General features: G+C 42.3%; 1 protein-coding gene across 1 annotated transcript in view; it reads right to left on the bottom strand.

The window, feature by feature from the left end:
- Window positions 1-23,550, bottom strand: part of myo3b (myosin IIIB) — a 101,860-nt gene that overhangs the window by 73,695 nt on the left and 4,615 nt on the right. Inside the window, exons 3-8 of the mRNA XM_049012059.1 lie at window positions 14,241-14,424; window positions 12,908-13,042; window positions 11,146-11,250; window positions 10,794-10,893; window positions 9,894-9,970; window positions 8,725-8,870 (exon numbers count right to left, since the gene is read on the bottom strand). Of these exons, the coding sequence (XP_048868016.1) occupies window positions 8,725-8,870; window positions 9,894-9,970; window positions 10,794-10,893; window positions 11,146-11,250; window positions 12,908-13,042; window positions 14,241-14,424 (747 nt within the window). The remainder of the gene's footprint in view (window positions 1-8,724; window positions 8,871-9,893; window positions 9,971-10,793; window positions 10,894-11,145; window positions 11,251-12,907; window positions 13,043-14,240; window positions 14,425-23,550) is intronic.

The following is a 23,550-nucleotide window of genomic DNA, read 5'->3' as shown; positions in this document are numbered from 1 at the left end:
TTACTAGTCTGGATGGATCAACCCTTTCAGTACAATGTATCTTCCTTCTTTGTTACCAGTGACCCTAAAGCAGTGTTACCAAAGCTGGTCCTTGGGGACCCGCAGACAGTCACGTTTTTGCTCTGGGAGCTGGGCAGGAGCCAAATCATGAACCGACCGTGGCCCCCGAGGACCGGACTGGGAAGCACTGCCCTAAGGCTTTCAAAAGTCACTCCATCTGGCATAAGAAGAGCGACCCCTGTTTGATTATATGTTGGTGTGAGATATAGAACACCTGTTGAAAGCTAGATTTCCTTACTTTCTTGTGATTGTTATCATTTAAATGTGTTTCATGCAGGATTATTATTTGTACTTTCTCTTTTTTAAGTTTAAGTTTTTTTAATTGTTATATATGCAAATAATATATATATGCAAATAAGTGTGTTTTAGGTTTTGTCATTCAGACACATTGACAGATGCATTGCCGTTGGATTGCAGCTGTTCATAATTGCAGCTGCAGTTTTAATAATAAATTATTTCATAACTACTATTAAACTACTAAAGTCCTGTTTTCCCTGTTGTACCAAAAACGCAACAAACTGTTAACCTAAATTTTTCGTACTTTGAATTTTGTGCGCAATTATATTTCCATTGTTAACAGAAAAAAACATCAAGCCGAGACTCCTGACGAAAACTAGGCGTTTTTGGATATGCCACTCGGGGTGTGCTGGAAGGCCTGTTCCACCCCCCAGCCACATGCAAAGCCCCAAAGTTAAAACACGAGAACATGCAGTGCTGGGAAGCGGAATACACTGAGGAGGAAGGGAGTGATAAATTACACTTGGCTCTCTGCTGTATGGCAGGAAGCATCTGCTGAGAGGAGGCCAAAATAATGTGGGCAAGTGATTCCTCCGTCAAGGACAATTCAAAAAGGCATAAAAAGTAACACAAAGTATCTCTGAGGAAGCATTACAAACTGAGCTGCATGCACCTGGGCAATGCCTGGGCTCAGCAAGCAATATGTAACCAAGGCACAGCTTCAGAATGCAATCGGTAACTAAGGGTGTTGCCTGGACTCAGCGATAGCAAGCGATACGTAACCCGGGTGATGTTTGAGGTCAGCTACTGCAAGCAGTATGCAACCAGGCCAATGCTTGGTAGGGCTGCAGCAGTATACTGGTTTTATGGTGTACCAAGGTAAGAAAGCTGATTGTTATCACATCATGTACATGTAAAACAAATCATGGTTTTATTTATATTGAGAAGACACCTTTCTTACCCATACTTATAAACTTCTAAACTTTTTCTACATTAAAGCATTTTTTCAACCAAAAAAAACTTCTGTTTTCATTCCTTTAAGGGTCATTGTAACTGATGCTGCTACTCATAATAGTTCTGAAATACCATACACCATGAAACGGTACTATTTCCTAAGACGATCATCATACTGTGAAAATCCCATACTGTTGCACTCCTAATGCTTGGGCTCAGCTACAGCAAGGAATATGAAAGCAAAGGCAAGGCCTGGGCCTGGGCCTGGCTGCAGCAGGCAATTCATAATCAATGCAATGCAGCAATAGTCAGCAATAGCAAGCAATATGTAATCAGGGTGATGCCTGGGCTCAGCTACAGCAAGCAGTAGCAAGGGCTGTATAAGTTAACTATGGCATTGCTGCTCAGGATAACTGAGGACACTGTCAGAGGTGAACTTTGAGGGAATTCATACAGAAACCATAGGATTTTGTCATCGTGACAACGCTGCTTGTCAATGTAAAAATACACTACAATAGCAAACAAGTGTAGATCATAGCTCAGAAACAGAGCAGCCTATAGAACTCATGTAATTTTAGAAATGTAACTTTAAAACCTCTCCTATATTGTATAAGTAGACAGAATTTGTGGGCGGAGAAAATTCAGCCTTACAAGAGCTCAGCACCACTGTTGTAGACTGTTCAACGGGGAAATGTTCAAAGACTCAGGAAGCAAGAATATCTTGTGTTCAAACTACACGGTAAGAAAACTAAAACAGTAAGAGAAATCAGAAGAAACAGAAAACAGCTGAGAAGAGATGTGACCAAAAATAGAAATCACCAGGGAATCTAAGGCAGGGGCTGGACAGGGCATCCCTGACTGGACAAGGTGTTCGAATGGGGATTCCCAGGAGGGCATGGCTGGGGATACCTAGGAGGGCATGGCTGGGGATTCCCAGGAGGGCATGGCTGCTGTACTAAGGAATCCCTACATGAGCCGAGTGGCATCAATGAAGCCCAGTGACATGGACTGGTACATCAACTGGAGAGATGGAAGATTTCAGTTTGTTTTCCCTCCATTACTCCCCTCTATTATTTTTTTTAAACACCACAACAAATGAATACAACTGTAAACGGGATATTTATTTGACCATAATACAATGTGTGAAATTTGAAGTAATGAAGAGATTATGTTATTGTGCAAAGGAGCTAATCAGATCAGATGGCAGACAAATGCTGCAAGTCATCCAGGGTCTGTATCACTAAGCTGGTTGAACGAAGTCAAGGTTCAAAGATAATTTGCAGCTTGACAAAACCAAACAAATGTAATCCAAGATAAACAGTATCACAAGACTGACTAAAACAATCTATGTCATCAGGTTTTCTTACTGCAATCACGATTTCTTCCCAAGCACATGCGCATAAAATAAGTAGCAGAAAGTTGACAGTGTAAATGCATACATACAGTTCCATTTTCAATAAGAAAATGCTAAAGATTATCTCAATTTCCAAACACGTGCTTTGTGGTGTTTGTAATCATTCTTAGTTTTTTCATCCCCTTGCCGAAAGTGCGGTAATACGGCACAAGAGCGCCAGTTCAGCACCTATGGTTCTGCACAGCACTAACATGGCTGGTCGACAGCCAGCAGCAGACACACTGCTGTTCTGACACGGCCTGGCTGCTTTGGAAAGTCTTTAGGCATCAGCCTGAGATCCATGTTGCCCTCAACACGAGCAGCAGGGCCAGGTGCTAAGCTCCTCTGGGGCTGACTGCTCTGGTCTTCCAGGCAAACAGTGCTTCCCAGTTCCAGTTTCCTTTCACATAACAATCTCCTGCTATATATCCAGATAAAGTCCACTCTCCTCAGGTTAATACACTATCACAGAGATGACAAAGCCTAATGCTCCGCCGTGGTTTCGCTCAGTGATCACTTCCATTAGGCTTTTAAATAAAGCTTTATTCAACACTGTCCAATCTAGCTGACTCAACACAGCCTTGGACACCTTTCCTTCTGCTAATTATGCGGCAGCCTTTGTAATTTTATAAACTTTTCATTTGCAAAGGCTTTGCCTCGTGACTTTTGTGCTTCCAAGAAAAGCAGCTTAGAAAATCACCTCAAGAAATTAAGCTTCCAGCAGATTACTTTTTACAAAGAAATGCTCTCCGAGCTCAGTAATTAATTCTGCTCTTTTATATTTTATGACTTTACCCCTTAAAATGGTTTATTGCTTTTGTCCATGGCCAGCACCACTTATGACCATGTATGTATGTGATGTATTTAACAAGCAGACATTGAACACTGTTATCTGTGTTTTTCATGTGATGATTCTTGGCGGAGACTGAAAAATGAGTCTGTCATTGTGGGCACTTCCTGCTCAGATAATGTGGTTTAATCAACCAATCCGTTTATTACAATCAATGACTCCTAACAGCTAACATTTTGGCAATTTACACGTTTCTTTTTTAAGTACTTATTTGGTTCACGGATACATTATTTCACAATTTGTCTCCCAAAAATAAAAACACACGCATACATACCAGGGTACAAAGCCCCTATAAAGGAACAGGGCTGGAAAATATTATTAATAGTTTCAAGTTCCCTTTCAAAACTTTTGCAGTTCCTCGCAATCCTGTTTTGTGACATGTACTCATTCGCTGCTGCGGCATGCGTCCAACAGATCCAATGGTATTGGATCACCTTATTGATTTTTCTTTGAACTTAGTCTAAAACAGAGATACAGGAGCATAAGAAGCGGGGGGAATGTGTACCCCCCAATATTTAATTTAGATTTTTTGATCCCTCCGATAAATACATATGAACAAATTTTTGGTACCCTTACAGCTCATTGAAACAATGTTTCATTTCTCATGAAAAGTGATTCAATTAAAAGTAATTGTCTAATGTATACCTGCATGCCTTTAGTATGTGAAAAGAAATGATTTGTTGTTTATTTTACAAAGATATGCTAAAATAATACAGACAGATTTGTTGGTACCCCTAAAGAGACTATTTATCCTTACATTATAGTCATGTTTCAAACTAAGTGTTTAACCTTAATTAGTATCACAGGTACAAGCTTTTCATCAGCCATTCAGCCTATTTAAAGGGAAAGAACATGCTACTGTGCTGTTTGGTATCATTGTGTGCATCATACTGAACATGGACCAGAGAAAGCAAAGGAGAGAGTGGTCTGAGAAGCTCAGAAAGAAGATTATCGATAACCATGTTAAAGGTAAAGGCTATAAGACCATCTCCAAGCAGCTTCATGTTCCTGTGACCACAGCTGTCAATATTATTAAAAAGTATGACTGTAGCCAACCTCCCAGGATGTGGATGCAAGAGGAAATGCAATCCCAGGTTGGTCAGAAGAACAGTGTGGATGGTAGAAAAAGAGCCAAGGAAACCATCCAAAACCATTCAAACTGAACTCCAAGGTCAAGGTACGTCACTTACTGATGGCACCATCTGTTGTATTTTGAACAATAATGGGCTCCATGGAAGAAGACCCAGGAGGGTCCCACTACTGACAGAAATATATAACAAGCCAGAGTGGAATTTGCCAAAATGCATACTGACAAGCCCCAAAGTTTCTGGGAGAAAATGACAGAATGTCCTTTGGACTGATGAGACAAAACTGGAGCTTTTTGGCCAGTCACATCAGCTCTATGTTTACAGAAAGTCTACTGTGACACATGGAGGGGGCTCGGGTTTGTTTGGGGGGCTGCTTTGCTGCATCTAGCACAGGGAACCTTGAATCTATACAGGACACAATGAGGTCTCAAGACATCCTTGTCCAGTGTTAGAAAGCTCAGCCTCAGTCACAAGTAATGAGTCCTCCAACAGGACCCAACACATACAGCTAAATAATCAAATAATCAAAATCAAAGTCTGACGCATGTTAAATAAACAATAAGGCATGCCATTAAACTTTTGCCAGTTTCAAGTTATATCAGAGATAGTTGTGTTTATTTGTTTTTTGTGGAAGGGTACCAACAGATTTGTCCATGTCTATAGATCTTTAGGCTCTATCTATCTATCTATCTATCTATCTATCTATCTATCTATCTATCTATCTATCTATCTATCTATCTATCTATCTATCTATCTATCTATCTATCTATCTATCTATCTATCTATCTATCTATCTATCTATCTATCTGTCAGCTTTGTCTGTGTGCCTGTCAGTCAGCCAGCATTTCTGTGCATTTCTGTGTCCTGAGAGACGACCACCTCATTGGAAAGACCTCTTTACTCTCAACATCCTTCGCATACAGTAAGGTCTCTGTTGGAATTATGCTGCCCCGATTATATTCAGAATGGTAACACATCACCACCGCAGTAAATTCTGTCCGCTCTACAAAACACCCCGAAAAAAAAAACAGCCAGATAAGGAGGCATAAGGAAAGAAAGAAATGACTTGTTGCACATAGGGCCAGTGTGACTGCAACTATCGGGGCAAACCCATATCTTCACTCTCAAACTTCAACACGCGTACAGCATTCTATAATAGGGGATGCATTATACTGAGGTATTGTGCCTGAGCAGTCAGGAGATCCTGATGTGGTACCTGAAACTCCAAATGAACGAATCATAAGTTGACGCAGAACTCCGAGCTACTAGGCCAGTGATTCCCAAAGTGTAATATTAGTGTAATGTTAGAAAATAGTTCATTTACTATTTTGTAATAGTAAATACACGTTAATGTAAATTCAGCGCACAAAAATGATACATTTCTGTCAATAAGTTTATAGTCCCGTTCATTTACTCATTTTACCTTGCTGTGAATGCAAAAGAAAATGGCAGCCAATGCCGTGTTCTATGAATTAGTTGGGGTAACAGTAGCCTACTGTACTGTAAATGTGCTAGTGTGGCAAATATCCATTAGGCGATACTATACTCTATTTTTACATCAAATTTGTTTTTTTTTAATGTAATGTATTTAACTTTTAAATGAAATTAAAGTGTTTTGGGAGCATATTTAAGGTTTAAACTTTAGAAATAAGCACAAATTACCAGTTTTAGTGACTCTATCAAACATCCACAAATCCTCCTTATTCACGATGGGTTCTGGAACGTAACCTGACATTGTACAGAGTAAAATTAATGCCAAACTCCAGCATATCTGAAAGCCTTCTCTCTTTGCTATAAAGTTTTCAAAATTCAAAAATCCAAGTTACTACTGAATGTAAAGAGTAAAAAAGCTACATTTTGACACCTTCAAAGACTTGCGCAGTTTTTTTTTTAGTTCTTTTAGTTCTTTTTTTTTGATACAGCCACTTTGTGGTTTCAGTTAGCCCCTTCCCATTACGGTGCAGAGTCATAAAGATCCAGCAACAGCACCAGGCGCTATTCAACAGAATTTCTTAAATGTGTTAAAGGTTAGTACACATTACTATGAAGGTATAATACTCATCTCATAAAACCACTGATAACTGTGATTATGCAGAGGTAGGTGAATATAATATGATTTCAGAATGGACTACTTGGGGGAGGGGGGCTGGAATGAAATCAGCTTTGTAAAGTTTGGCAATTTCAATATATCAAGTCATGGCTATGAATACATCAAAACAACTGCAGGTAGTAGGACAGGAGAAAAATAAAACAGAAAGTTATTTTCCAGGACTTCCAGGTCATATCAGCCATGCTAACAAAGGCTGTTAAGTAGCTGATATTGATAAACCCTCCATCCGAAGATACCAAGCATTGTATACATAAATAGCACCTGCGAGAGAGGAGATATAGGCTTGTAGTACTGAAGACCCCAGAGGATCTAGGTGTTGCAGACTCATAGGAAAAATACATGTCTATGTAAACAACAAACGGGTAATGCACAAATGGAACTATGTGCCAAGATGGGCACAAATAGGGCATTTTAATGTATCTTTTGCTGAGTGCATATGCAGCAAGGTTGCCGGTGTTTTTCTGATTACAGAAATCCTCCCTGCAAATCCTCATTAAAACAGTTAAGTGGTGCTAAACATCAGAAGCTTTTCTACTTCCTGAAGTATTTCTAAATAAAACTGATGGAGTGCACTGTGATGACCCTGTAGGGACAGCCTCACACTCGTCATGGAAACAGTGGGGAGCCCTCCAGTGAGGATTAGTAAGCTCATGACATCAGCAGGGCTACGTGCTTTACCAGGACGGGCAAAACAGCATCTGGCACAGAGTCTTATTGCAGCTGACCTGTAACCAAAACAGCAACACAACTCCGAGGCTCAGGCTTCAAAGTATATAAAATCCCACACTGGCAAAAAAAAGTCATGATGACCCAACCCCAAGCCCCCACCCCCGACACCCATATAAATTCAGCTGCTTCTGTGCATTGATGGGAAAACGTATTCCAGACAGATGACATGTTAACAGAATCATTTCATGGTTCAGCACAGTGATTCATCTTGCGGCTGCCCAGCCAAGGGCCGCAACAAGATTTATGTGCTGGGGCAGAAAAAAAAAATCCATTTTGATAAAAAAATAAAAAAGAAACCATCACCTCATAGGAAAACAAAAACAGAAGAGACCGCAGTGCATGTCTACCCCTTCATTCAAGAAACACAATCAATATTCTCAAGCCCTAAACCAGTGCAAAAAATCTGAGATAAAAAAACTACAAGCTTTGAAATAATTAACTTATTGGCAAACTACTAATACCTTAGTGACTTTGTAAATAAGAGCTGAAAATTGCTTATTGGATAACATATTAAAGTTTTGATTTGGTACACACCACACAACATCTTTTACACTTCAGCTTCTGCTAAACTAAATTCAACACAGTGTATATGTTTCACAGCAGAGATAGATACATTAAAACTGAGATCTATCCTGAATTTTACGGGATGGTAGGAGGTTAGGAGCAGTCTCCTTTATTCAAAGATGTTGGCGCATGCCATGTGACTTCCTGTTACCAATTTACAGGCAGCACTTCTGCCCACGTGAGCAGCCTGCTTCACTCTGCTTCAGGACGGCAGTTTCATTCCAGTACCATGCTGGCGTCCGCTTCACGCCCCCTTGACGGGGACCCGTGGACGGCCTCATTTGAATATGAATACAGCTAATCACAAATGCAAATTGCAATCAGGTTGGGGAAATCTGGAAACAAAAGGGCCTAATTATGGTGCCTTTACGCCCAGAAACCAATCACACTGTACTACTGCAGCGATTAAATAACAAGCTGATATTTGTGCAGGCAAGGTATGGCGGAATACAGCACAAGCTATTCTAAAATAATGTCACCTCTAAATAAACTCTAACAGATGACCATTTTGTGAAAAATGAAATGACTTAATATTCCATATTTAGTTATAGGGCACTTGTGGCATCAATATTATAAAATGGAGATTGGCATCATTTTTAATGCTGGCAGCTTCCCTGACAGCCAGCCATCATTCTAGCTATTATCCTGCTTATATTCTAACAGGCCACTTTAGACAAGGGCAGCTGTGTGTCTCCAGCAGCCGGCAGCGGCGTGCTGAGAGTGCCCTCTAGTGTCTCACCTTGGGATCTTGAAGAGGGCTTTGACTGGGTGCATCTCCGAGAGAGGGGGATCCCCTTCGGCCAGCTCTATGGCTGTGATGCCCAGCGACCAGACATCGCAGCGGGCATCGTATGAATAGTCGTACTGCTGCTCACAGGCGATGACCTGCAGCGTGAAATGGAAAATGGAGGGTGGTAAACACATGTACATGGCTAATAGCAGTCAGTGGAGTGCTGTCTGTGCACATCCCAGGCTCCTACGATTAGAGCCACAGCCAGCGATGATGATCCATTAAGCCAGTAGCGTCTTCTTTGTCACCAGAAAATCAGTGCAGTACATGACATAAAACGTAACGTGTAAGGATTTATACAAGTATCTAATCTAAAACTGTGCTGTATAGTCAGCTATACAAATGTGCAACATAGGTTTCTAAAAATAAAATGGCCTGCAGAGGCAGATATATAAGAAATTATGACTCGTGGGAGCAAGCTAAAATGTCAAATGTTAGTCACAATACTGAAGGTGGTGTTTCATGTTCTTTAGCTAAGGTTTAATACTGAATGCTGTGTACAAAGCAAACATAAAACATAAAAATACATTTGACATTTTAAAAAAGATTCCTCTAAAATACAGAAGAACTGAGAATTTATTCTAATCTGCTTTCACATTAATTGATTTGGTTAAAAATACACACTATCATTTAAATGCAATTTTTTTTAAAGCTTTATGTTGTGCCATATTTTCACCTCATTTGATGACAATAATCAAAACCCACAGCTGATTTGCCTCTAAGTGCCCCACAGAGCAGTTACAAAAGTGGTCTGCTGATCATGCCTCATTTCAGCAAAGACAGAGCCCTTGGCCACAGACTCCCATCTATTAACCTTGGCGTGCCCTCCAGATTGGTGAGTGGGGCGGGGGGGGGGGGGATGCTGAGTGACGGGGGTGGGGCTGTGAGGGCTTGCGGCACCCCGGCTCAGCACCAGACACAATGCTTTCACTCTCCATGGCAACTGTGCACTATATTAGGCACCCAATGTCAGCTATGAAGTACGGAAATAGCTTTAGATGGAACTGACTAAATAATACAGATTAAACTTTCGAAGAGGAATCTCCATCTGCAAGGTCCCATTTTTTGGGAGGATGAAACATGGGCTACGGGGCTGGGGGTGACGTCAAAGGCCTGACCTCAGGAGACATCCAGAAAGGGGTTCCCACTGACGTGTTTCTCCGCAAACGGGCACTCGTCAGCTGTGCTGAGACTCCTGCGTGGAGAAGGAGCACGACAATCCTAACTGATGACATAAGAGGAGTGATGCAGCAGTAAATGCAGAATTCAAAAATAATATCTATGAAATTTACCTTTAATTTCCATGATAAATATTTCTGCTAACTTACCCAACTGAAATGTGCTTCTCAAAGCAAGGAAGTCTTCAAACCATATAAATATTAAAATGTAATTTCTGTAAAATATCCTTGTCTCAAACAAATTCTTGCATTATATAAAGGCAAAGTTCCCAATGAATCCATCTTATAATTTAACATGATGGTCAGCCAAAAAAAAAAAAAATCATTAATAATAATTTCAAATTAATTGGGGAGAGTTCTTTTTATCTGCAGGAGTCCATTTGATTTCTTACACAGTAAACATGCCCTAAGCCAGTCACAGTCATTTGCTAGAGCACATTTCTTTTTATATGCAAAGGATCGAACAATGAAATTTAAATTAGGAATAATAGCCTTGAGTTGTGATGCGATAGCCTGTGAAAATCAGTGACTTGGGTGAGGGGTCTGAAACAATGACAGGAAAAACACTAGGATCACTTTGATCACCATCACTTTGTCACTAGAAAGTACAAGTTTTTATTCAGCAATGCCAGCAAAAAATAAAAACAAACAGAAGTGTCAAGGTCACAAAGAGGACTCCCATCTGTTAAAAAAACAACCTATCGGAGCAGTGACAGCAGAGAGGGGAGCTTCAAAACCCCACCCTAAAATGTGCTTCCTCCTCCACAGGAAAATGCAGATTGGTCCCGCCTAACCAGAACACCTCCCAGTGGAGTGAAGCGAATTGGAAGCAGCTATTACCAAAATCAACGAGCTTGACTCCGCCTTCAGTCGTCAAAAGGATATTGTTCCCTTTGACGTCACGGTGAATGATTCGATTGTTGTGCAAATGCTGCAGCCCCTAGTTAGAGGGAAAAAAAGAATCAAGGAGAAGCAAAGAAAGGGATTAGTAATCGATGGAGCCGCCTGTGCCATGCGATTAGGATGCAGAGCAGTTACAAATATAAAGGTCCTTGGTCATGTGTGTCTGGGGTGCCCCCTGCTGTTTGAGCCTTTAAACTACCCAAACATATTCCTAAATATGTGGCCCATATGAAGGAGGGGAAATGACACCCTACCATCTCATTGGACACTTGGATGACAGACATCTTACCAGGAGGGCTCCGTATAAGATGTACGAGATAAGCGGCTCCTCCAGACGTCGGTCACACGCCAGCAGGCCTTTGATGAGATCGGTGACGGAGCCGCCATTGCACAGCTGCGAAAAAATGGAGAAGACGGACGCAAACTTCATCACTCATGAAGCACGTTATTTATGATGGGGGGGGAAATGCGCTCACGACACACAGCCAAGGACCTGTTCCATCTCAGCCATCACAGATGACATCTGTCCTCACATGCTGTTTGCGGACCAACGATCCCAGGTGCAGGATGGGGAGGGGCCATAACAAAGCGTGTTACACAGCACTGCTCTCCTGTTTGTTAATTTCCAGAACATTCTTAGTTGAGTTACCTACTGTGCAGCACAAAGAGCATCAATTCTCAGACACTCAATATGGAGACATGTATTCTTCAGTACAGGAAGGAGCAAAGTGATTTTTTTGACAGATTTACCAAAAATTCTGGTACTGGATAAGTGACTGTAAGACAGATGGATGGATGAATGGATGGAACCTACCACAAAATACAAAACAAACTGGTGCTTTTTAGACAGTCCATAAAGACTCTGTATGCCAGACACTTTGAAGCGCAGGGCAGCTGAAGCACAATCGCAAATCTAATGGATACACAAGTGTCTCACTGCAAATGAGCAGCTGGTAATTGAAAAGAATACATCAAGAGCGGACAGAAAAAAAAGTCAAATGACAGGGCCCAAGGAAAGACTGAGCCAGCCTCTCCTAATGACAGCCTTTGTACAGTCCCACTCATTTAGCGGAGCCCCAATCTAACCGAGCTCTCGTACACGGTGACAAGAAACCACTCCTCTGCCATATTCACCACTGCCCCTATAATCATTCAGATTCACGATGCACAGTTTAAATGCACCCTATTCCCAGACATTTAGACATCTGTGTTTATCATGTGATGCAAAAATTTGAGACAATTTAGAACACTGTCATCATTTTTGGGAAAATTCCAGGGTTAAGAACCCAACTAAGTTAAGAGCAAACTAATGTTTACAAAGGTCCCTTGATGCTGTATATTAACTGATATGTTCATCATTCCCTCCATTAAACAAAATCTGATGGATTAAAGGTATTAAAACCAAGAACTGAGAGATTGATCAAAGGTGCATCAAAAAGTGTGTCTCAGTCTGACTCCAAAATTGAACTAAAACAATAACAGGTACAAATAGTAATCAGTCACTGAACAGGACAATTAACTTGAAAACAATGCAATTACAAAAATGTGATCAGAATCAAGTTAGATCGTTTTAGGCCCTAAATTCAGCTAATGGAGAAGCTAACCTGCCAAAGCAAATAATCACCTGTGTTTGTTAAGGTTCACATGGGTTAAGTGTGATTTTCACAGAGCATAGCACTCTACAGTGGAGTTGCACCTCCGTGGTCAGCACTATGAGCTGTGAGTGAAATGATGTCTCAAGATTTCCTACACTGCGTGATTGTGTGTGTGTGACTATATACATCTGACTGAATGGCAGTCTACCCAGGATGCCCCAGGAGTGTGCCCCTAGATAAGCACTGGGCTCACCATAAACCTGTACTAGAGAAGTGCTCATGGAAGATGGGTAGGTAGATATACCACCCTAGCATAGAATGTATAATATCTCACTCACCCTAGAGCCATGACATTGATTGTTGGATGGACTGAGCTGCCCATTCCAAACAAGAACACTGGTGCCATAAGTGGTTTCCTTTGTTCTCCATGGTACTTAGGACACCAAGGACCCTCACCTCCAGCACCAACCAGAGCTGTCCCCCAGAGAGGTGATCTGCCTTGTAGAACATTCCGTAGAACTTGACCACATTTGGGTGGTTGGATAATGACCTCAGGATGTTGTATTCAGCTTCAATCTCCTCATCAACATCCTTTCACATAGAATACAGAGAAACCAATGGTTGATGTCATGTTCACATTGAGCAGGCTGAATTGCACTAATATTTCTATTTGGATTATGTTTTCAACTGCTCTAACTAGGGGTGTAAAGATGCATCGGTGCATTGTGATGAATCGGTTATTAAGGTGGCAATCGATCTGTAGTGCCAGAGTCCATTTTTGAGGGTTAAATAAATATACTTCCAGGTTGCATGCTCTCACATTCACTTGCTGCTGGTAGACACCTAAATTATCAGTGCTAAATGTCTTAAGTGTAGGATGGCAGGGGAAGGGTTTATTAAAATTCAGAAAGGAAGTTACGATGCTTTTGGAAACTCACCTCTGATTTTGTAGGGTAGAACAGTCTCTCTAATGGTTAAGATAATCTTTTCTCTGTGGAAATGCTCCTCTTTTTTTTGTAGCACTGTAAAGTTGTTCTTTTTGCTAGCTACGTTAGTCAAGACTATGTGGTAAGTAACTAGCTAGCTAAGTCAAAAGCAGTTTTAGAGATGCACAGTGAATGAGTTAACATGTCAGTATTGGCTGCTATTGGCATCGGGCAAATGTGACAATCTTAATCAATACTGCTGGCTGATATTTATGCTTCATAAACATTCAAAGTAACAGAACAAGAGCTAAAGACTAGCACTACAAAGTACTTTTCTTGCCTGGCAAAGTGAGCTGTCTTTAAAATGTCAGAAGTTTTAAAGGTTAATTCCTGATGTACAGACTTGTTTTCATTTGGACACAGCTGCAGTCTAGCAGTCTACGGAAATGATAACCTTTCCTCACACATACATACATACATGTGAGCTCTAGTAGTCCATTCTGTTTACCTACTTCCACTACTAACTGCTTGCTGTTTATTTAACCATGCAGGACCCTGAGTCATTTCCAGCATTGATAATATTTACAGTAACATTCACATTATATAACAATCACTCATGCAAGCAGCCACATGCATCACTGGCTGTGAGGTAGACATTTTAGCATGTAGATCTGCTAATCATGTCAAGTCGGCGGCTATGGTGCATTATCTTTGAAGAACTGTGATGAAAATACCCAGGAAAAATGAATGTTCTGTGCGATTCAGACAAGAAGGAACATTAATATAAACAAAGAATTAGCAAACTAACAAATATGAACTTATGAACAGCAAGTATTCTAAAAATACCTTTCAGCAGAACTTACATTAACAGGATCCAACACCTTCACAGCAGCCTGACTCCCATCTTTCCTGTTGATTACCCGGTAGACTTTCCCGTAGGTTCCTTTCCCAATGGTCTCCACAATGTCCCAGTCTCCAGAGGGATCGGCCAGAGATTCCAGTCCGATCATACTGGACTTGTAGGGGTAGAGTCCGTAGAGTGACCTCCTGAGCGCAGTAAGAAATGACAGAAAGATCAAGTCAAAAAACATCACTAAAATTAAGGTTTCCTTTGTACTTTCAAAGTCGACGAGTAAAAATCATGCAAATCAGAGTCAGGGTAAACAATTCCTGTAAGTGTTAAATATCCAGAGCACAATAGGGACTAAACATTAAATGACTTGGTTTATTACTTCACCTTATGAAGCAACACTTGAAAACATTTTGTTTTACAAAATGTTAATTTATATAATTACCATGATTCAGAATATTTACAATGGTATTTCTGAAATAAGCAAAAGTTACAATAACAAAGAAGAGGCAGGGGGTCATAGAATGTTCCTGTTTTCATGTTTATTCCACTGCACTCGAGTTTAATGACACATAAGCGCCCTCCGCAGGTGATTCTCTCATCCACAGCAGTGCAGATGGTGTTTTCCACATGCAATTACCTTTCTCACAAAGGTCTATCACCATGGATACAACTGCCCAGCCTGAGCTTGAAAAAGCAGCCCCAAAAGTACCTCCAGGCCAATCTGAACTGGGCAATTGTCACTTACCCTCTAAGACCCTAGATGCTTCTGGGAAATGGAAGATCAGAATTTCAGTTCCACCCTACAGAAACCCCACAATACAGAGAATGTAACAGTCCTTATTTACAAGTAACATTTATGAGTTAACCCGGGACCTCATTAGTATTGAGTTTGACACTCAGGGTTGGGATATATTAGAATCCAGATTATTTTAGTTAAACATTTATGATAGGAATTTTTTACACAATGAACACTATACTGTACAGTAAAATCCAGTTACAATGGACTTCAAGGGACCTGGCAAAACAGTACATTATATCCAAAGTTCGTTACATCCAGAGTTGCTGTATGCCCAGAACACAACTACAGGACACCATTTAATCATGCCACACCCCAGCAGACACACTTGCGATATAGATTATTATATTGTACATGTAGTAATCCAACTTCACCTGACCAGATGCCTGACTATTGATAATCCCGACTACGCATCTGCGCTGGATATCACCGGCAGGCCACGCGCCTTGTAGGCGGAGCCTGCATGTCCGTTATAGCCCAACAAAACTACAGCTGGATATCACCGGCAGGCCACGCGCCTTGTTGGCGGAGCCTGCATGTCCGTTATAGCGAACAAAACTACAGCTGGATATCACCGGCAGGCCACGCGCCTTGTAGGCGGAGCCTGCATGTCCGTTATAGCCCAACAAAACTACAGCTGGATATTACCGGCAGGCCACGCGCCTTGTAGGCGGAGCCTGCATGTCCGTTATAGCGAACAAAACTACAGCTGGATATCACCGGCAGGCCACGCGCCTTGTAGGCGGAGCCTGCATGTCCGTTATAGCGAACAAAACTACAGCTGGATATCACCGGCAGGCCACGCGCCTTGTAGGCGGAGCCTGCATGTCCGTTATAGCGAACAAAACTACAGCTGCATATCACCGGCAGGCCACGCGCCTTGTAGGCGGAGTCTGAATGTCCGTCATAGCCCAACAAAACTACAGCTGGATATCACAGGCACACCACGCGCCTTGTAGGTGGAGCTGCATGTCTGTTATAGTGAACAAAACTACAGCTGGATATCACCGGCAGGCCACGCGCCTTGTAGGCGGAGCCTGCATGTCCGTTATAGTGAACAAAACTACAGCTGGATATCACCGGCAGGCCACGCGCCTTGTAGGCGGAGCCTGCATGTCCGTTATAGCGAACAAAACTACAGCTGGATATCACCGGCAGGCCACGCGCCTTGTAGGCGGAGTCTGAATGTCCGTCATAGTCCAACAAAACTACAGCTGGATATCACAGGCACACCACGCGCCTTGTAGGTGGAGCTGCATGTCCGTTATAATGAACAAAACTACAGCTGGATATCACCGGCAGGCCACGCGCCTTGTAGGCGGAGCCTGCATGTCCGTTATAGTGAACAAAACTACAGCTGGATATCACCGGCAGGCCACGCGCCTTGTAGGCGGAGCCTGCATGTCCGTTATAGCGAACAAAACTACAGCTGGATATCACCGGCAGGCCACGCGCCTTGTAGGCGGAGCCTGCATGTCCGTTATAGTGAACAAAACTACAGCTGGATATCACCGGCAGGCCACGCGCCTCAGGGATGCCCTAACTCGGTGCCTCCTCGTGAAGAAGGGCAATAGGATGCGCCCCCTGAAGGTAAGCCAAATAACATTCTCACTGATGTGTTTCAGCAGGGTGCCTAGGAGTCATTGTTCTTACAAGCCCAGAAAGAGGATGGTCTGCTGAAACACTGCTGGAAACAGGTGTTAGTGATGGATGGGGAACCCCTAGGATGAGGGAGCTCCTGTTGGTGCCCCAAGTCAGGATCGCTACACCAACTCATCATGGGGGAAACCTGGGCCTCTGGAACATTCTGGAGAGGATACGGGATCGATTCCTCTGGCCAGGAATGCAGGCTGATGTCCAGAACTTCTACCAATGGTGTACTGTGTGCCAGTTCCATGTCAATCAATGCCCTGTCTCCTCTGGTGCCACTTCCCATCATCGAGGTTCCCTTCGAGCAGGTGGGCATGAAAATCCACTGCCGAAGTCCACTCAGGGCCACGAATACCTCTCTTACAGCTGGTGGACTATGCCACCTTATACACTAAGGACATTCCCCTAAGGAAAATGACTTATGGTCCTTGCTCGGAAACTCTTCCTCTTGGCCACCTGAGTGGGGATCCCCCAGAACCAGCTCACAGACAACAGTACCCTATTCTTTTCCTGTCTCGTGGCTGACCTGTGCCACCTGCTGCTGGTTAAACATCTATGGATCTTAGTCTATCACCTTCCAACAGATGGCCTAGTGAAGTGGTTTAATCAAACCCTCGATTGTAGACAACGACAAGCACAACTGGGATTTCCTGATACCGTAGCTGCTGTTCATAGTATGGGAGATACCTCAAGCCTCATGAGCCCCTCAATTTGGCCAGGAAGGTGTGAGAATTCCAACTGTCCCTCTTCCAGCTCAGTGTTTGAACATGTCCAGGAGATGAAAGAGGAAGGTGATGCTAGTGGTGAAAGAACATATGGACGAAGCCCAGCAAGATGTCGATAGTGGGGAACACCTCACACCAGTGCCAGAAGATTTTGGAGCTCCTGGACCAGTACTAGGATGTGTTCTCTGCAGTGCAACTTATCAGGATCGACATCACACTATTGAGGAAGAAGTGGAGTGGATGTTGCAGCTGGAGGTGATTGAAGACAGCTGCAGTCTGTGGACCAGCCCTATTATAACGGTTCCCAAGCTGGATGGTACCTCCACTTCTGCAAAGACAGCAATCAAAAGTTGGATGAGGTGTTTCAGCCCGATGGTTGCCCAATGCCTTGAGTAGATGAGCTGAAGGAGAGGCTGGGACGGGCTAGGTTGATAATCACCCTGGACCTCATCAAAGGGTACTGCCAGGTGCCTCTGACATCACAAGCCCAGGAGAAAACTGGGTTCAGTACTACTAGTGGCTAATGGAAGTACATGTTTCTCCATTTTGAGCCAAATTGGGCCCCCACCACTTTCCAGCACTTATGTACTGTATGAGATCCTGAGCTATTTTGAAAGCTGGGCAAAGCACCTTAGGAGGTTTTGGACGGCCCTGCATGGTTACCTTCTGTGCGCATTGGGAATGGTCTCCTGAAGCTCCAGGAAGAGAAGGTTTCTGCCGTTTAAGAAGCCCCCAGATATTATCCGTGATTCATCCTCACTTTTCCATCCCTGGTGGCACTCCTGTCCGACCTCATGAAGAAGAACCAGCCTGAAAGGGTGGTCTGGACCAGCCAAATGGAGGCATCTCAAGCACTGAAGATAGCCCTCACCTGAGCCCAAGGAGTGTCGAAAATAAGGGGGACAGTGGGACGTGCTCCCCCCATCTTCTCACTCTTACTCCTCAGTTGAAAATTACGGTTCATTGTCCGTGAAGCCCCAGTCTGATTTATGCCCTCTACAGTTTTCACCACGTCTTCAGTAATGTGACATGAATAGATATCTGCTTATGGCCGAACGATATTTGGAAAAAAGTCATATTTCAGTCGATCGTCATTTGTAATGTTGCCTTTTGCTATTTAATGCATTCCTGCCATAATACAGATTAAACAAGATGCATTTTCCACGCATTCCTTATCTTTCATCATGAATCCATGTGTAACTGAGGCCAGTTCAGTTTGCATTCAGGACGCGAGGATGAAACATATATCGGACACAGTAGTGCAATAGTAGACAAAATCATATGGATTATTTAAAAACATTACTTTCAGTTATGAAACTGCACCCTAACATTGTTAGTTTTTTTTTTAAATGATCTTTTTTTTATTTTTATATAATTAAAATTATATGAAAATCTTTCTTATACATAATCCTTTCACAAAGTGACTATTGCATGTATGCCCACTGTGATGTTGCAACCCCACCCCCCACCAATGCCACTGCCTGAGCTGCATGTTAACACCAGCGAGGGCGCAGTATGAGGTGATGGAAAGGAAAGCCCTCGCCATTTTGTGGGTCATCACTGAACTTAAGTACTACCTTATGGGCCAATGCTTCGTCTTGGTGACGGATCATGCTCTGTTGCAGCGAATTGCCCAGGTCAAAGACACCAATGTCCAGATAAAACAGTGGTGTCTCTCCCTCCAGGACTTCTCTTTCCAGGTGAAACATGGGCCATTTCCACGTGGATGGGTAGGTCTCACTGGATTCTCACTGGATGGCAATAACGTACATGGTTGCCATGGCTGTGCAGGAGGGCAGCTCACATTTAAAAGGCCACATTCCAGAGTGCAGGAGATCAAACAGAATGTCGCTGCCTGATGCTCCAGCTGTGATAACTGCAGAACAAAGCTGAACCCGTCCCCAGACTCCTGCACTGCAACCCGTGCCTTGAGGTTCCTGTCGGTACCTTACTCCCCCCTCCCCCCCCCGCCTCCCACTGCCATCACCGAGTTTTCTTCCGGATGGTTTGCTTTCCTCTGTTCCCCCACAGCCTCAGTGGGCACCAGATGCCACCTACCCCTCTGGCACTCCTGGCTCCCTTATCGCCCGTTCCAGGGGATGCTGACAGTGCCTAAGAACGTTATCGCCTGACGCCCACCACCCTGCCAGCTCTGCTGACCTGACGCTTTGCTGTCCCCATATTGTGGTTTTTGCATTCACCTAATTTTCCCTTTGTGTTCCACTGGGACACTGGGATTGCCATGGAAAGAGCAGAAATCCAGCCCTTTGTCTGTACCTCCGTGGCGCTAGAGCTGGGCCATATCTAACCGTGGTATATTACGATGTCTGCAGTGAAACATCGCGATGGATGGTGTCATTGGGGGGTGCTTGGGTCATTTCGTAAAGGTAGCCTACTATAAATTTTTATGTAGATTTTTTTACACTTTTCAATGACTGTTCATAAATTCATTTGGTAATTATTATTAATTTATTGCATTTTCTTTGCACATTTGAGCTCATTCACAGCCGCCTTTCTTTACTTTTCCTCTGTGTAGCCTGCCGTGTGCCTTGTTTTGTATTTTTTACGTTAAAATCTGTTAATTGAACTGTTTTGGATGTAAAACAGAAATCCCAAGTTTCAGCCTACAAAGTATGCTGTTATTTTTTTCATCTAAAATGTGCGATTGAAAACGACTTCACTCTTTTGTTTCGATTCATAGTAACATTTTATTAGATTTTTATGGCTATTAATAACTAATCACAAAAAGTAATTAATTATTTGAGTTTCCTAGGGCTGCTCAAATGTAATGCAGAAAATTAGAATTATAACAGGCAGGATGTGACAATGAAGAAGCAAGTGTTTCCTCTAGTGATTACAGTATTAATTATTCATTGATTATATCTTTCCTGTACCTGAAATAGTCTTTCTGAAACGATTTAAGTTTGTGGTATATACACTTACCCCCTATTAAATATGTAAAGATCAAGCCTGTATAAAAAACGTAAGCTTTCACAATATACAGCACTGTACATTTGGATTTGTCATTTGTGAAACAAACCACACACGCATTTAATTTGAGCAACTGGTGATGTAAAATCCATACTAGACATATTTACGAGGTGAACCGTTGTTGATAGACTTATGATTTAGCACTAAGTCTATCAGATTGATGGGCTGATGGTAGATGTATGTTATGCCAGCTTCATCGGTGTCCTAGAGGGCACTGATAAAGCAGGACGCAAAGTTATGCTGCTTAGAAACGCTTTTGTTCAAGGTTCTCATTTAACAGTGGCTGTTTGCAGGAAAGGCCTTGTCATAAAGTGCAGACCTGAGAAAACCAGGGGAACCTCCCCTTCCCTTAGCAGTAAAAGTGACAATCACGACAGATTTAGTACTGAAGGTGAAAAAAAATCACAAGGTTATTCACAGTACAAAAGTAAAGATGTCATTTGTGTGGAATTAGAGTTCATTAATTTTTAATCCAACCACTGCTTTCACCATGTAGATGTACAAGCACATTACTCACTCGTGATATTACTTACTCATGACATTACATACTTGTGATAAGTAAACTGTAGCAAATGTAGAATATGAAAGCAGCTACCAAGTTAAATATAACAAAATGTTTCACCTAAAACTTGCATGTAATTTTGTAATTTTCCATACTACATTTTATCATCATTTCAGTTCTGAAGATAAGGCCCCACTAAAAAGCATCTTCACATATAATGCAATGCAGGCAGACATTTCAGAGATCTACCACCCAACCACGCCACATCGGCTGACAGACCCTGGTCATAAAAAAAAACCTTTTTCAAAACGTTTTTCATAAATTATCATATTATGAATTCAGACCATCATACATTTTAGCAATTGATGAAGATGAATAATGATAAGACTATGAATGTTTGGTCCTGAAAACACAATGCCGGTCAAAAACAAAACTATATCTTGAAATAATATTTATCCTATATGACATGGAAATGCACAGATATGCCGCAGATCTAACTACATAAACATGAATTGCTGGGGCAGTTTAATAAAACATGTTTGAAGTGGCAATCAGGTCTTCAGGGTGGAATCTACTTATAAAACTACCAACACAAAGTCCAGAACAGGAAAACCTGACCTCAGATAACACCCATGATGCATATTTACGCTGGAAAAGCAGCAACATTAACGATTTACTTCCAGACTGCACATTTAGCTCCAATTAAAAGATGAAGGTACAGTACCTTTTCTGCAGTTCTTCCTCACAATCTCAAAAGGTACTTCCCGTCCGGAGTAAACTTTTCTCTTAGCTAAACCATGTTAACGGGCTATTGTAAATAATTTATTCACACCTGTAATGCGATGCACTTTTAAATATTTAGGTGCCGAATACACCAAGTCATAATGAGCTCTGATATTGATAGTCTCTTGGGTTACATATAGTCAACTTGGGGGTACATGGTCATGTGACCTCCATGTGTGTCCAATAACCACACTGTAAACAGTCTGCATTATACTGGAACACAAAATGCCCTGATATAGAGATATGCCAAAGAACAATAAATAGATACACTCACTACAGTGCTATAACTGTATGTTGCCTGAAACATTTTAACTTTCCAATGACTTGCATACAGCATTCCCCAGACCTGCTGTTAGGTTCTCTCTTTCTTCTATTATCTGCTACGTGTTAGTTTTCATGTAATCCACTCCCCACCCCACCCCACCCCACCCCACTCTGCTCCGCTCATGTGACCAGGCCAGTTGAGCAGACATGAGCGCAGCCAGCCATGATGGGGTGGGGCTCTTCCGGAGGACAAAAGCCATTTTTTATGGCTAGACCTCATTACTCAACACTTTCACCACTCGCCTCTCCAGAAGAAAAACAAAACAGACAAGCTTGTTATTAACACATTTTGTGGTAAACACAATCAAATAAGCACATTAACAGCATATTCATAAATCAGCTAATTCGACGACTACTAATAGCAAAATAAACAACAGCTAGTTAGCTGCTAAGTCACTGCATCGGTTTCCTGGAGAGGTTTAATGCATGTTTCAGTCCTTATAGATTTTTGTAAAGACCCTTATACAAATTTTTAAGGGATTAAGGGAAAACACAGCTAAACCGCCAGAGGCAAAATGAAACCAAAGGTTGCAAAGCAGCCCACATAGGAGTGCTTTACCTTTTACATCAGTGGTTCTCCATCGTGGTGCAGTGGCCCACTAATGGGCCTCAGTGAGGACTACGTGAGGCTATGAATATTATTTGAAAAACGTAGAAAAAATACAGGGATGTCCCACTTGACACACCCACCCATCGGCTAGCAGCGAGCCTGGAACACATCCCAGGGCACAGAGGGCGTGAGAAAGGGGACACCTGGGATGGCAGTATGTCAATGGACACAAACATCCACACCAGGGATGTGCACAATTAAGAATTTATGGATTGTGCCCATTCCATTCATGAATTTGAATTAGCCATATCCCACAGGATATTGAATTAGAATTTGAATTGGAATCAGGGGAAGAAGTATTTAATTAATTTCGGGAAAAAAAAATTCAACGCAAACACATAATACAGGAATGTCATTTAACCTAGCCATCAGTGCATTTTCTGTATTCGCTTATTCTATTCTGGGTCAAGGGGGGTCCAGGGCCTATCCCAGAGGCTACCGGCGCAAGTCAGGGAACAACCCAAGATTGGCGCCCCATCTTGGGTTGTTCCCTGTTAATTGGAGTTGCCAAATTGCCCGTGCCATTGCAGGGCACACTCACACACCATTTACTCACACATGCATATCTACGGGCAATTTGGCAACTCCAATTAACATCAGCATGTTTTTGGACTGGGAAGGCAAGCAGAGCACTCGGAGAAAACCACCACAACAACATGGGGGGAAAATAGGGCCATGGTGGAGACCGAACCCTGGTCACAGAAGTGCGAGGAAACCGCGCTAACCACTGCACTTCTGTGCCACCCAATCATTTAACCCAGCAAAACAAAAATTATTACTTAAAAAATTGGCTAAATGGTACATGCATAGACTGAGCTTGTATATTTACGAGTGGGTACAGAATTCTTATTATTTGTGTGACTGTAAGAGAAAAAACATCGTACAACATTTAGTTTATTCTATGAGTTTGAGTTTATTCTATGAGTTTACGCTGGCCCT

Source organism: Brienomyrus brachyistius, chromosome 1, assembly GCF_023856365.1.
Source record: "Brienomyrus brachyistius isolate T26 chromosome 1, BBRACH_0.4, whole genome shotgun sequence".
Classification (NCBI taxonomy): Eukaryota; Metazoa; Chordata; class Actinopteri; order Osteoglossiformes; family Mormyridae; genus Brienomyrus; species Brienomyrus brachyistius.
This window is presented reverse-complemented; position numbering and strand designations above follow the sequence as displayed.